Source organism: Branchiostoma lanceolatum, chromosome 4 (genome assembly GCF_035083965.1).
Source record: "Branchiostoma lanceolatum isolate klBraLanc5 chromosome 4, klBraLanc5.hap2, whole genome shotgun sequence".
Classification (NCBI taxonomy): Eukaryota; Metazoa; Chordata; class Leptocardii; order Amphioxiformes; family Branchiostomatidae; genus Branchiostoma; species Branchiostoma lanceolatum.
In genome coordinates this window covers 28,437,529-28,451,623 of record NC_089725.1, presented here as the reverse complement: position 1 = coordinate 28,451,623, position 14,095 = coordinate 28,437,529, and the positions used below count along the sequence as shown (strand labels likewise).

At 42.5% G+C, this 14,095-nt stretch overlaps 3 protein-coding genes across 3 annotated transcripts; 2 read left to right on the top strand and 1 right to left on the bottom strand.

Moving 5' to 3' along the window:
* Nucleotides 1–68: 68 nt before the first annotated feature.
* Nucleotides 69–5,502, top strand: LOC136433869 (NXPE family member 3-like). Its single transcript, XM_066426438.1, has 6 exons — nucleotides 69–274; nucleotides 1,035–1,454; nucleotides 1,723–2,051; nucleotides 2,864–3,102; nucleotides 3,556–3,627; nucleotides 3,994–5,502. The coding sequence occupies exons 1-6, from the start codon at nucleotides 212–214 to the stop codon at nucleotides 4,521–4,523; spliced, it is 1,653 nt and encodes a 550-aa protein (XP_066282535.1). The 5' UTR covers nucleotides 69–211; the 3' UTR covers nucleotides 4,524–5,502.
* A 371-nt stretch (nucleotides 5,503–5,873) lies between these two features.
* LOC136433866 (NXPE family member 3-like) lies at nucleotides 5,874–10,715 on the top strand. The gene is made up of 6 exons (XM_066426431.1): nucleotides 5,874–6,159; nucleotides 6,938–7,357; nucleotides 7,593–7,921; nucleotides 8,700–8,938; nucleotides 9,404–9,475; nucleotides 9,838–10,715. The coding sequence occupies exons 1-6, from the start codon at nucleotides 6,097–6,099 to the stop codon at nucleotides 10,374–10,376; spliced, it is 1,662 nt and encodes a 553-aa protein (XP_066282528.1). The 5' UTR covers nucleotides 5,874–6,096; the 3' UTR covers nucleotides 10,377–10,715.
* Nucleotides 10,716–11,083: 368 nt separating this feature from the next.
* LOC136432024 (uncharacterized) lies at nucleotides 11,084–14,078 on the bottom strand. Its single transcript, XM_066423039.1, has 5 exons — nucleotides 14,057–14,078; nucleotides 13,163–13,263; nucleotides 12,763–12,888; nucleotides 12,460–12,574; nucleotides 11,084–12,218 (listed from the first exon to the last, which is right to left on the bottom strand). Exons 1-5 carry the CDS (start codon nucleotides 14,076–14,078, stop codon nucleotides 12,073–12,075), a joined length of 510 nt encoding a protein of 169 aa, XP_066279136.1. The 3' UTR covers nucleotides 11,084–12,072.
* Nucleotides 14,079–14,095: the final 17 nt, after the last annotated feature.

The window sequence follows — 14,095 nt, the reverse complement described above, 5'->3', positions numbered from 1 at the left end:
AAGGACACACAAACGGAGTTCGTCTGACACACTAAGACATAGCACAACGAGACTGTACTCCATCCAAGTGCGTCGTAGATGGGCGAACTACAACGTACCTGATAGCGTGTCATAAACGCATGTTGACGAGTTTAAATTCCTCATATTAGGATTGACGACTTTCTGCGTGTGATCCTTTCTCGTCTGCTGTGTGTGGCTCAAGTTGTCTACAATGATGACCATTGCCCGTCCGAGCGTTTCTCTGTTTGTGGTGACCGTGCTGATTTACATGGCGGTATGTAATTTTCACCTTGCTACATATGGTTACACTAGAGCGATATCATGCTTCCCCCGAGTAAACATCATCAATCAAAAACATGTCTGGGTATGCCGCTTTATACCCTGCGGCTGCCAATGGTTCCTCTACCACATTCTTTCGCGGGCATGCAACATACAGCAAACACGATATTATTTAGTAAACAGGAGGGTATGAAAAATCTCCAGGACCACAGGTTCTGTCCTTTGTGTTGAATTGTAATGGAAAATGAAGGTCACTTCATTCATCATGGATCGTTCGAAATATAGTGATAATTATTACTACCTTCGCCAAGAAGGTTATATTTTCTGTGTCGTTTTACCATGTATATGTATGTATGTTTGCTTGTAGCTTTGTACTTAGCAGTATGACTCAAGAAGTGATGAACAGTTCGTTATGAAATTTGGTAAGTGGTTAGGTCCTGACCTATCGACGAAACCATTAGATTTTGGACCCCTTTTGGCTTTCATTGGCACTGCAGCAGACCTGCTTTCTCTGTGTTCTGGACAAGCGAGCTACGATCACGATTTTTGGGTGGTGGATACGAATGGAGCTCTTGTGCTCGCAAAGAAGCGGCATACTTTTACGCCTTACTATGTGTAAAAAGGGAAATGCTTAGAGAATGTAAAGATCTCAGAAACTGTAGTGTAAATATTGTTTAAAAAAAGACCGTACAGACGACCGATTAATTGAATTATGCTAACAAGTGTAAAGACGTTGTTCTTCATACGTCTTGCAGACGATGGAGTTTTCCTATCTAGGATTACTAGACTGGGGACAGGACGCTATAGTTCCAAAGCCGTTGTTGAAATCTCACCTCATGAAGCCACCAGTCAACCCTCTCCCCATTGAGCCAGACGAAGTCCAACCTTGCCTCCCCAACGAACCTCTCGTCATCGACCAGGTCACCTACCCAAAGTACACGGAGATTGTCGTGTTAAATAGAGACAGACGGTATCGCCGAGGAGACGTTCTTACCGTGACGGTGGTGGCGAGAGACAAGAAACGACGGCCGAAGACGTACGGAGGAGACTTTTTCCGTGCCAGACTCATCAGCAGCGACCGCTCTCCAAAGGCCAGTAGCCCCGGTCGCGTCACTGACCACTGTAACGGCACCTACACCGTGCAGTTCCCGCTCTACTGGATAGGAAACGTTTCGGTAAGTAACATTACCGTAAAAGATTACGTTGAAGGCAGATTCGGTAAAAAATGGGGGACAATGGGTGGGACAGCTTGTGACAGCATGATAACAGTGTGTGCGTTTTTCGTCAATTTACAATTTTTCCCTGTAAATTTCTGCGATTGTATTCTTTGTATCCTTGCGGACTTGTTTTTTTTTTGGTACTCTTGGTAGAAAACAAAACGTTAGCCCTCTCAACATACCGACGCCTCCTTGATTTGATGTAGTTTTCCATCGCTATTATCAGGTAAAGATCCAGCTCGTCCATCCAAGCGAAGCAGTGAAGGTTCTACAGAGAGTGCGAGAAATTCCGAACAAGAGACTTTTCTACTGCACCTTCGTTGATTTTCAAACGAAAGCCACCGAAAAACGAGAATGCTACATCTCTGCCAATCCCAGCCTGTCACCCCACCAACTGTGTGATTTCTCCAAACAAAATGCGAACGGTACCTGGATTTGCCAGAAACCGGAAAAACTTTTGTGCTCCTCCATCGAATTGTGCCATTGGAACGGGGACGAGAGCCGTCGAAGGGCAGCGGGTCTCTTGTCCAAAAAGGAAAGGGCACTTTTCCAAAAGTAAGTGATCATAAAAGTACTAACCCATTTTTCAATCTCAAAAATTCTGGTAAATAAAGTTAAGTGAAGTTAAGTAGGCACTACAAAAAGATATTAAGTTCATACAAGCATGTATATTAACATACTACCCGTTCAGCCGATATGCCTAAATACCTCACCCGAACTCATCCAAACTCACCCGGGTCTAATATGCAGTGTACATGGCGCAAGCCGGACCTTATGTGACGCTCCGGATACATTGTCAATTATGAATATAAAACACGTAACAAGTCCTAAATATTGGCCAGTTTTGTTCATATTACCCGGCTCGCATACAAAATGGAAGGAATTTCTGCCCACCATATTGGATCGTCACTGTTGGGTTCCGCATGGGAAAGTTTTTTTATACCTTTTTTTTAGTTTAGCATGACGATAATGTTGTTTTGGTCATAGATCTTAGCATAGCACAAAAATGACTGAGTTGAATCGATTTAACTGAAATGACAGGAGACGGAGGAGCCGAAACCGGCGGTGACAAAAACAATATATTTCACTCGAGTGAAATATGAAAACAATATATTTGCGCCAATACTTAAGTATGGGTGAAATATAAAAACTGGTAAATCTATTATTCATAATTGCATTGACAATGTATCCGGAGCATCATATAAAGTCATTGCCCGTGTACACTGGGTTCGACTGAGTTCGGCTGAGTTCGGGTGAGGTGCACACCCTATCCCCAACTAGTATATTCATGACAAATATGTACAGCATAATGTTTTGCATGAAAGGCATGCCTTTAGCTTTGACATAACACGTTCCCCGACACACAGGCCATATATAGAAGCAGAACTAGACTCCAAGGAGGCCATACGTATCCTTGATCCAGAAGGACAGACACCTCAACATCTACCGCCGTGTACAACGAACGCACGGGAGTCTCAAGCTTCATTTGGGACATCATTGGGACATTGGTCAGGCAAGGTCTGGAAGTCATCGGCGTGCAATGTCCGGGTGTTCACTAAGGAGGACATCCGACGGTGCCTGGCTAACAAGTCCGTGTACATGAAAGGTACGTATCATTAGTAGTCTAGAGATCTGCTATTTTGCTTCCCGACCGAGTGTCAATACGCCACCTCACAGTACCGAGTGCGCATGTGCAGTCGTTATGCATTGTGGTCTATGTCCAAGTGATGACAAACTAGATTTTGTTTGGAGTAATATGGATATCCAGATACCTTCGAGGTCATACTGATTTGATTACATGGATGACATCCTTTCGTGTTTGCCGTATATATATGCCGTAAATTACTATTGCATGCTAAAGTTAATTTCGAACTAAACAAAAATATGTGGACGAACAAAAATTAACAATATCATAAAGATTCTATTGTTTGGTATACCATATACTGTATATTCAGTCATTTGCGCAACCTCCCTGAGCACTTGGATAGTATATGAACACAACTTTTTTGCCCAACTTGTTTTTTTTTTGCTTCGTACGCTTTTCTTTGTTTTACTCCAGGTGACTCCACCATTCGACAGTGGTACTTGCGTTTACAGGAGGTAGTACCGTTGAAAGCCACGACTGATTCAGGTTTGTCGATTTTTCATTTTTTTTACGTACGTAAATTACGTGGGACAGTCAAAAAATAATGCAAGTGGTTTCATAACAGGCTCAGTTTTTCATTAAATGCGTTGAAATTTGGCACAAAGGCAAAGGCGTACTAGTATATCTTCCTGAGACGGCAATATTTCAATTTGTTGTTCAAATTTTCATGAGCGGCTGAGTTGATTTCAAGATGACAACACCCTAGAAAGTATCACGGTGTTCTATGAAGAATTATCCTTGGAGAGGATATAGATCTGAAACTGTAACAAGAATCACTTCCGAGTCGATACATTTCTTTGCCACACACTGAATTAAACATAAAACAAACAAACAAACCATCATATGTTACAGATCCTGCATTTGATAGACGTGGGGACAACAGCGAAGGGAACATCTCTGTTCGTCAAGAATTCCACGGCTTCCCCAGACCGGGATCCCATCAGGTTGTCTTTAACCATGCCAGGTACACTGTCGAAATGGTTGACGCCATCCAAGGAGGCCCGAACACGATCATAGCCGTCGGTCTGTGGGCTCACTTTACGGCAGAGCCGTTGGACGTGTTCCGGTCGCGGATGTACGCTATACGGGACGCCATACACCGTCTCATGCGCAGAAGTCCCGGCACGCGGGTCTTCGTCAGAACTGGAACAACGCGAGAGCACGAGGGCGGAAAATTGTGGTATTACCTGCTAGGGAGCGACTGGCTGGCTTACCAGATCACGGAGGTGATACGAGAGATGTTCCGGGCGGATCCAGACGTGGTCGTGTTGGACACTTGGGACATGAGCGTGTGTCAGCCGGGCAAAGACGCCATTCACCCAGATAAGGCTATGGTGGACAGTCAACTGAACATGATGCTGTCACATATCTGCCCCACTTAAAGGTTTGACAAGCCAGTCAGTAAACGGAATGAAAGTGTTTGAAAACTAATTGTACCCTGCGTAGACCATATACTATAGCCTGACTAAATCAAGCTTCTATGAGTCCTTCCAATGGTCAGGCCCCTAGAAGGAGGCCCAATGAATCTAATCTCCAAGCAGATCTATAGGTTGCATAAAGACCGTATCAAACTGGCAGAGGAAGTACGTGTTGCAACCCATTGCATTACAAGCTCCTTCTCCCAGTTGGATACGGTCTTTGCAATCCATTGGGTCTGGTTGGAGACTACAATGAATCCCCGACAGCGAGAACGTGTGCAACACAGGCTAGGGTTTTGAGAAAATGAATTTAAAAAAGTGTAAGCTACTGAGCCCAACATTTCGCCCTAACAGACACAGAATATTTCCTCACCATCTTTCTAAGGGATAGGGACCACTAAATGTCTCATTTTCCACAAGACCAACAAGAAGTAGTCGGTCTCACCTGCTAATGCCAATTCGTTGTAAAACATCAACATTTGCGACGTCCGAATTTTTTTTCGCCTTGTAGCCGAATGGAACCATTAATCTCGACGTTCAGTCCGTAACATGGGGGCGGTGGCCTCACAGCAGTCCGACTCTTTCCAAGCAGTCCGGTGTCTTGTCGAGTCGCTATCAGACAGGTTCAATGATCACTTTGCAACTGACAATCTCTGTACATGATGGACATCTGCCTATAGATGTTCTACGTGTCTTGCTTTAAGCCACGGTAGTTTACTGAATGAATAGTGCAATATGTTCAATAAGCATTTAACTCTGTTGTCCTGTAACAATGCATAGTGCAATATGTTTAATTACGCTTAATTGTGGTTGACTATGTCCTTTTATGATGTATAATGCAAACTATTTGTGATGTTGTATATGTTTCCGGGGTGAGATCTAGAAAAGGCGTCACCACATGTTCTCTCACCCCACCCACATGCATGTGTGTGGAGAATATTGATAACTAAATAAATTAATAGATAAATGAACTTTTCATTGCAACACATAGTTAAACCATGAAAATAATCACTTTGAAACACACTTAGAGTATTGGTTAAGTTTAAACGAGGAGGAATTACCATAAGCATTTTTCGTATGTGCCACATTTGCCACAGAGAACCGCACATTTTTCTCGAGAGAATACTGGAAGCAGAACTTTGTATACGCTTTAACTCGTTAACTAGAGTATAACTACGTGTATGTGTGTGTGTAAAGCTGGCCTGTGCGCCACTAGCCGCTACAAGGTGAGCGACATCTTATATATCCGCGGGTCATAGATAAATCAATACGTCAGCCGCACCTAAACCTGTTCTTGACGTAATAGCACAAAGGTCACACAAGGGACACAAAAACGGAGTTCGTCGGACACACTAAGACATAGCACAACGCGCCTGTACTCCATCCAAGTGCGTCGTAGATGGGCGAACTACAACGTACCTGATAGCGTGTCTTAAACGCATGTTGACGAGTTTAAATTCCTTATACAGTATTAGGATTGACGACTTTCTGCGTGTGATCCTTTTTCGTCTGCGATGTGTGGCTCAAGTTGTCTACAATGACGACCATTGCCCGGCCGAGAGTTGCTCTGTTTGTGGTGACTGTGCTGATTTACATGGCGGTATGTAATTTTCACCTTGCTACATATGGTTACACTAGAGCGATATCATGCTTCCCCCGAGTAAACATCATCATCAATCAAAAACATGTCTGGGTATGCCGCTTTATACCCTGCGGCTGCCAATGGTTCCTCTACCACATTCTTTCGCGGACATGCAACATACAGCAAACACGATATTATTTAGTAAACAGGAGGGTATGAAAAATCTCCAGGACCACAGGTTCTATCCTTTGTGTTGAATTGTAATGGAAAATGAAGGTCACTTCATTCATCATGGATCGTTCGAAATATAGTGATACCCGCTCAAAATTATTACTACCTTCGCCAAGAAGGTTAAATTTTCTGTGGCGTTTTACCATGTATATGTATGTATGTTTGCTTGTAGCTTTGTACTTAGCAGTATGACTCAAGAAGTGATGAACAGTTCGTTATGAAATTTGGTAAGTGGTTAGGTCCTGTCCTATCGACGAAACCATTAGATTTTGGACCCCTTTTGGCTTTCATTGGCACTGCAGCAGAACTGCTTTCTCTGTGTTCTGGACAAGCCCGCTATGATCACGATTTTTGGGCGGTGGATACGAATGGAGCTCTGGTGCTCGCAAAGAAGCGGCATACTTTTACGCCTTACTATGTGTAAAAAGGGAAATGCTTAGAGAATGTTAAGATCTCAGAAACTGTAGTGTAAATATTGTTTTAAAAAAAAAACGACCGTACAGACGACCGATTAATTGAAGTATACTAACAAGTGTTAAGACGTTGTTCTTCATACGTCTTGCAGACTATGGAGTTTTCCTATCTAGGATTACTGAACTGGGGACAGGACGCTACAGTTCCAAAGCCGTTGTTGAAATCTCACCTCATGAAGCCACCAGTCAACCCTCTCCTCATTGAGCCAGACGCAGTCCAACCTTGCCTCCCCAACGAACCTCTCGTCATCGACCAGGTCACCTACCCAAAGTACATGGAGATTGTCGTGTTAAATAGAGACAGACGGTATCGCCGAGGAGACGTTCTTACCGTGAGGGTGGTGGCGAGAGACAAGAAACGACGGCCGAAGACGTACGGAGGAGACTTTTTTCGTGCCAGACTCATCAGCGGTGACCGTTCTCCAAAGGCCAGTAGCGCCGGTCTCGTCACTGACCACTGTAACGGCACCTACACCGTGCAGTTCCCGCTCTACTGGGTAGGAAACGTTTCGGTAAGTAACAGTTACACTAAAAGATTACAGATTCGGTAAAAAATGGGGGACAATGGGTGGGGCAGCTTGTGACAGCATGATTACAGTGAGTGCGTTTTTCGTCAATTTACAACTTTTCCCTGTCCTTACGGACTTGTTTTTTTTTTTGGGTACTCTTGGCACAAAACAAAACGTTAGCCTACTCAACATACCGATGCCTTCTTGACTTGATCTAGTTTTCTATCGCTGATATCAGATAAGGATCCAGTTGGTCCACCCTAGCGAAGCAGTGAATGTTCTGCAGAAAGTGCGAGAAATTCCGAACAAGAGACTTTTCTACTGCACCTTCGTCGATTTCCAAACGAAAGCCACCGAAAAACGAGAATGCTACATCTCTGCCAATCCCAGCCTGTCACCCCACCAACTGTGTGATTTCTCCAAACAAAAGGCGAACGGAACCTGGATTTGCCAGAAAACGGAAAAACTTTTGTGCTCCTCCATCGAATTGTGCCATTGGGACGGGGACGAGAGCCGCCGAAGGGCAGCGGGTCTCTTGTCCAAAAAGGAAAAGGCACTTTTCCAAAAGTAAGTGATCATAAAAGTACTAACCCATATTACAATCTCAAAAATTCTGATAAGTAAAGTTAAGTGAAGTTCATACAAGCATGTACATTAACATACTACCCGTTCAGCCGATATGCCTAATACCTCACCCGAACTCATCCGAACTCACCCGGGTCTAATATGCAGTGTACATGGCGCAAGCCGGACCTTATGTGACGCTCCGGATACATTGTCTTGTCAATTATGAATATAAAACACGTAACAAGTCCTAAATATTGGCCAGTTTTGTTCATATTACCCGGCTCGTATACAAAATGGAAGGAATTTCTGCCCACCATATTGGATCGTCACTGTTGGGGTCCGCATGGGAAAGTTTTTTATACCTTTTTTTTAGTTCAGCATGGCGATAATGCTGTTTTGGTCATAGATCTTAGCATAGCACAAAAATGACTGAGTTGAATCGATCTAACTGAAATGACAGGAGACGGAGGAGCCGAAACCGGCGATGACAAAAACAATATATTTCACTCGAGTGAAATATGAAAACAATATATTTGCGCCAATACTTAAGTATGGGTGAAATATAAAAACTGGTAAATCTATTATTCATAATTGCATTGACAATGTATCCGGAGCATCATATAAAGTCATTGCCCATGTACACTGGGTTCGACTGAGTTCGGGTGAGGTGCACACCCTATCCCCAACTAGTATATCTTCATGACAAATATTTACAGCATAATGTTTTGTATGAAAGGCATGCCTTTAGCTTTGACATAACACGTTCCCCGACACACAGGCCATATATAGAAGCAGAACTAGACTCCAAGGAGGCCATACGTGTCCTTGATCCAGAAGGACCGACACCTCAACAATTGCCACCGTGTACAATGAACGCTCGTGAGTCCCAAGCTTCATTTGGGACATCATTGGGACATTGGTCAGGCAAGGTCTGGAAGTCATCGGCGTGCAATGTCCGGGTGTTCACTAAGGAGGACATCCGACGGTGCCTGGCTAACAAGTCCGTGTACATGAAAGGTACGTATCATTTGTAGTCTAGAGATCTGCTATTTTGCTTCCCGACCGAGTGTCAATACGCCACCTCACAGTACCGAGTGCGCATGTGCAGTCGTTATGCATTGTGGTCTATGTCCAAGTGATGACAAACCAGATTTTGTTTGGAGTAATATTGATAACCAGATCCCTTCGAGGTCATACTGATTTGATTACATGGATGACATCTTTCGCGTTTGCCGTATATATATGCCGTAAATTACTAATGCATGCTAAAGTTAATTTCGAACTAAACAAAAATATGTGGACGAACAAAAATTAACAATATCATAAAGATTCTATTGTTTGGTATACCATATACCATATACTGTATACTAGTATTCAGTCATTTGCGCAACCTCCCTGAGCACTTGGATAGTATATGAACACAACTTTTTTGCCCAACTTGTTTTTTTTTTGCTTCGTACGCTTTTCTTTGTTTTACTCCAGGTGACTCCACCATTCGACAGTGGTACTTGCAATTACAGGAGGTAGTACCGTTGAAAGCCACGACTGATTCAGGTTTGTCGATTTTTCATTTTTTACGCACGTAAATTACGTGGGGCAGTAAAAAATTATGCAAGTGGTTTCATAACAGGCTCAATTTTTCATTAAATGCGTTGAGATTTGGCACAAAGGCAAATGAATACTAGTATATCTTCCTGAGACTGAAATATCTCAATTTGTTGTTCAAATTTTCATGAGCGGCTGAGTTGATTTCAAGATGACCACACCCTAGAAAGTATCATGGTGTTCTATGAAGAATAATCCTTGGAGAGAATATAGATCTGAAACTGTAACAAGAATCACTTCCGAGTCGATACATTTCTTTGCCACAGCTGAATTACACATAAAACAAACAAACAAACCATCATATGTTACAGATCCTGCATTTGATAGACGTGGGGACAACAGCGAAGGGAACATCTCTGTTCGTCAAGAATTCCACGGCTTCCCCAGACCGGGATCCCATCAGGTTGTCTTTAACCATGCCAGGTACACTGTCGAAATGGTTGACTCCATCCAAGGAGGCCCGAACACGATCATAGCCGTCGGTCTGTGGGCTCACTTTACGGCAGAGCCGTTGGACGTGTTCCGGTCGCGGATATACGCTATACGGTGCGCCATACACCGTCTCATGCGCAGAAGTCCTGGCACGCGGGTTTTCGTCAGAACTGGAACAACACGAGAGCATGAGGGCGGAAAATTGTGGTATTACCTGCTAGGGAGCGACTGGCTGGCTTACCAGATCACGGAGGTGATACGAGAGATGTTCCGGGCGGATCCAGACGTGGTTGTGTTGGACACGTGGGACATGAGCGTGTGTCAGCCGGGCAAAGACGCCATTCACCCAGATCAAGCTATGGTGGACAGTCAACTGAACATGATGCTGTCACATATCTGCCCCGACTTGGAGCTCTGACAAGCCAGTTAATGTGTTTTGAACTAATTGTACCCTGCGTAGACCATACCCTGACTAAAGCAAGCTTCTAGGAGCCCTTCTAATGTCAGGCCCTTGGAGGAGTCCCAATGAGCCCCTGACAGCCAGAACTTTTGTACCACAGGCTAGAGTTTGAGAAGACTGAACAAAAAACATTAGTTATAGAGTCCAGCATTTCGCCCTAACAACACAGAACATTCCCTCACCATCTTTCTAAGGGGTTAGAACAGGACAGTAGTTTGCTTTCTATAATACATTTCATTCCTTCACTGTTTATGTTTTTGTGCAAATATATAAATAAAGCATTTCTTAAAGCACCCACTACTGTCTGAGTTGGAATTAGCTTCCTTGTCGGGTCGGATTGAGTTTGGATGAGTCTCCTCAATGTAAATAGCCCCGTAAACATATCTCTTACAGGCATGCTCACTTCCTTAGTCTTTTTCCCTCCCTCACACTGTCTGCATCAAGGCCATTACGTAGTAAACAGACACTAGAATATAAAACAGGTATGCAAGAATATGTTAGTAGCATCAATGGTCAAGCCTTCATTTATCTCTTCAATACACATTTTCCCATCTAACGGTAGATTAACATCTTTCTCGAAGCTCACATGCACCTGTTTCGGCAGGTAAAGTTGGACTCTACTCTTACAATATCACTATACAGGGGAGAAATTACATGTCTAAGGTATGACTTTATTTCATTGCATCCAAAAACGGTCCTTCTATTGGTGCCACAGGTGTGTCGAGGTCTGCCAATATTCCATAATAAATAATCTTTTATTTGAAAATTCATGCCCGTAGGCTAATTGCAAGGGTACAAACAGTAGAGGTGGGTACCGGTACAGAAAATTCAAGTCCGGGTACGGTCCAGGTCCAGAGTAGTACTATATCATATTGTGGAGACCAGTCCCAGGTAAGGGTCTCTGTGAGTGCTACAAATTATATTCAAATTGGCTATTGGAATGATCTTAGTTATTTTCAATGCACATACAACTAATATGATAAAAAGGAAACGGTGATGTAACAAAACATACAACATAATTCTAGTTTTGTACAAACGATTATTGAACAGGCCCTGAGTAGGCCCCCCAAACAATGCAAAAACAAAAACAAACGACATCACCTACATTAATGTCTCATCTTCGTCCCTTGATAGTGACTGGGCACCAATGTCAATGTTTTCAAGTACTGAACTTGATTGAGCTGTGTGGCTCTCGGTTTCAGCCAAAGGCACAAGCTGTGATGACATAACGGTCCACATCCTGAAAGGATCTGCATCTTGCTCTTCATGGGCCTCTGTTTGTAATGATTTGATTTCAGTGTTATGATGTAAAGCATCATACTTTGGGTCCCTTGATTCCTGCTTGATACTTTGATACTGCCTTTCTGGTTCTGAATCTGCTCCATACATCTGTCATTTCATTATCGTCATCATGATTAAACGAATTAGAAAAGATAGCATTAAACCACACTTCCTTCAGTTGATCTTTTTGAATGTTAAAAAAGGATCTTACAACCTAACTTTTGCTACCGAAATTATGTCAGTTTTCAAATTATTATAGAGCGCTCAATATTCAACACAAGTGTGCCCTGGTGCTGGGTACCGATGTATTTTTTTCTGCCAGTAATATCAAGTACTCGTCACCTGCATGCTAGTGGACTGGCATATAGAAAAACTATTTTACTTTACAGATGTGGACGTAGGTGTGACTGTAAGATAACTTGTACAGGTTAGGAGCTTTGGCCACGTCTTGTTCTAACTTCTTGTAGAACTTATCGACAATGTCAGCCTTCTCTTGGACCGGCCTGGTGTCAGCAAGGCCTGAAGGGAATAAAAGAGAATTTTACGGGTCTGACCTGCACTGCTTATGGAACTCCAAATCAGACCCGTACTGATAAAGCAGATATATCTGGCTGCAGCAGACCATCCGACAGGGCTGTGATGTATAGGTAGCTTGAGGTCTACCTTTCTTAAAGTAAACAAATAGTATAGTATAGTTATTAGTATAGCTAATAGTATAATTTTGCTATTCCAAAAGTATAATTAATATGATTCAACTCACCTGACATGACTGAAGAGTTGCTCCAGGCTCGACACCCTGATACTATACGCCGGGCATAGTCATGTACGTCTAGAACCTTCTCAATCACTTTTTGGTAAAGTTGGCATTCAATCGTCTGAAAACAACCACTGAATATTCATTCATTTTTCACCACATCATTGTAATGGGTGAAAATTCTACCTGAATTATACCATAAGACATTAAAAAAACTCAAATATATAGTTGTCAGTTGACCAGTTAGGGTTCGATATGGATGTTCTCATTGTAAGATTCACTCTATACTTCAAAACAACTATTTCTAACCTTTTCCCTGGCGGAAAGTATCCTCAGACCGGCCTTTTGAACTGCAGAGTTTTCCGCGTCGAAGGGTGCTTTGACTTCGTCAACAGTTCGAAAGTACACCGCGACATTTGTATTAATGAACTCATCCTGCAAAATGGCAACATTAATTGCATACAATCGTCTATATACCCAATTGTATTTACATGACATACATAAAGCTATCAATACTGTATTCTTCATTTGCTTCAAGTTATTTCGGGACGGTGGAATCATCAGTTAACTCGAGCACTCCTTAAAACCCTTTTGCGACATAAGTATAAGTCTCGTCTTATGTGAACAGTTGTCTGATAGAAATGACGACCTATCCTTATGTTTAGAATGACGATAAACGCAAATATCGTTCCTGTAAACCATGATTTACCTCAGTTATGGTTCCATCGTCCACAAAGGCCTTTAGCGTCGGTGCATAAATATCCACTTCATGCACTTTACGACTGAGAACAGCAACTATCAAATGACCCCCTAACAGGGAGATAAACGCTCATATTGAAACGATAACTTTTAAATGAAATATTTTGTTGTTATTTGCTATGAAAGCATAAGAGGAATTATATCATTTACGCAAAAAATCCGTGTAGAAAAAAATTCACATCCGTCAACTTAACAGCAATGAAAACAGCAACAGCAACAGCAACAATCAACTTATTCATTTCATAAATCATTCGTAAATCAAATGAACCTGTTACGAGTTCTTTTGCTCTTTGCAGAAGAAATAGCTCCCAGTCCTTGGCGGCTTGGCTGGCAAACAGTTGTCTCGACTTCTCGTCCGTCTCAAATTTATGGAACGTTGCATTAGGCAGGTTGCAAGGCTTCTCTTGTAGCCAATGCACGGCAGTGGAGGAGTACCCAAAATGCACGGACAGTGGAGGAAAGCACTAAGAATAGAATATCGGGAGGAAATTGTAAACCTTGACACGTTGGCGGGCTTTTATTTTAGCAATATTGGTGGTGACCCCTCTACCGCAAATTCATGACAAAGCTAAGGGTTTTCAATGTATTGTTATTGTAATACAGAAGTGTTTCATCGTAAAATGTTCTTCTCCATTCTATAGCTACCTCGAAGTCCCTACAAAAGTAAATGGATTGACAGTAGGAAACCTCAGAGATCACACTTCTGCGATTTCGTCAAAATATTCGATACTTCTTATTGATCAAATTTTCCAAGCGTCGCGAAATAATGAATTTCGTCTTCTGTGATAAATTTAAGAAGGAAGGAACAGAAACATTAGGAAACTAGAGTTCCACCACCTCATACCTTCGTCAAATGATCTTAACATTTATGACATTTCTGACT

Coding starts and splice junctions, on each gene's coding strand:
- LOC136433866 (XM_066426431.1), top strand. CDS start 6,097: ATGACGACCATTGCCCGGCCGAGAGTTGCTCTGTTTGTGGTGACTGTG. Junction 7,922..8,699: donor GAAAAGGCACTTTTCCAAAA/GTAAGTGATCAT, acceptor CCCGACACACAG/GCCATATATAGAAGCAGAAC. Junction 8,939..9,403: donor CAAGTCCGTGTACATGAAAG/GTACGTATCATT, acceptor GTTTTACTCCAG/GTGACTCCACCATTCGACAG.
- LOC136433869 (XM_066426438.1), top strand. CDS start 212: ATGATGACCATTGCCCGTCCGAGCGTTTCTCTGTTTGTGGTGACCGTG. Junction 1,455..1,722: donor ACTGGATAGGAAACGTTTCG/GTAAGTAACATT, acceptor CGCTATTATCAG/GTAAAGATCCAGCTCGTCCA. Junction 3,628..3,993: donor GAAAGCCACGACTGATTCAG/GTTTGTCGATTT, acceptor CATATGTTACAG/ATCCTGCATTTGATAGACGT.
- LOC136432024 (XM_066423039.1), bottom strand. CDS start 14,078: ATGTTAAGATCATTTGACGAAG. Junction 13,264..14,056: donor GTTAAGATCATTTGACGAAG/GTATGAGGTGGT, acceptor TCTCCCTGTTAG/GGGGTCATTTGATAGTTGCT. Junction 12,219..12,459: donor CAACTCTTCAGTCATGTCAG/GTGAGTTGAATC, acceptor TATTCCCTTCAG/GCCTTGCTGACACCAGGCCG.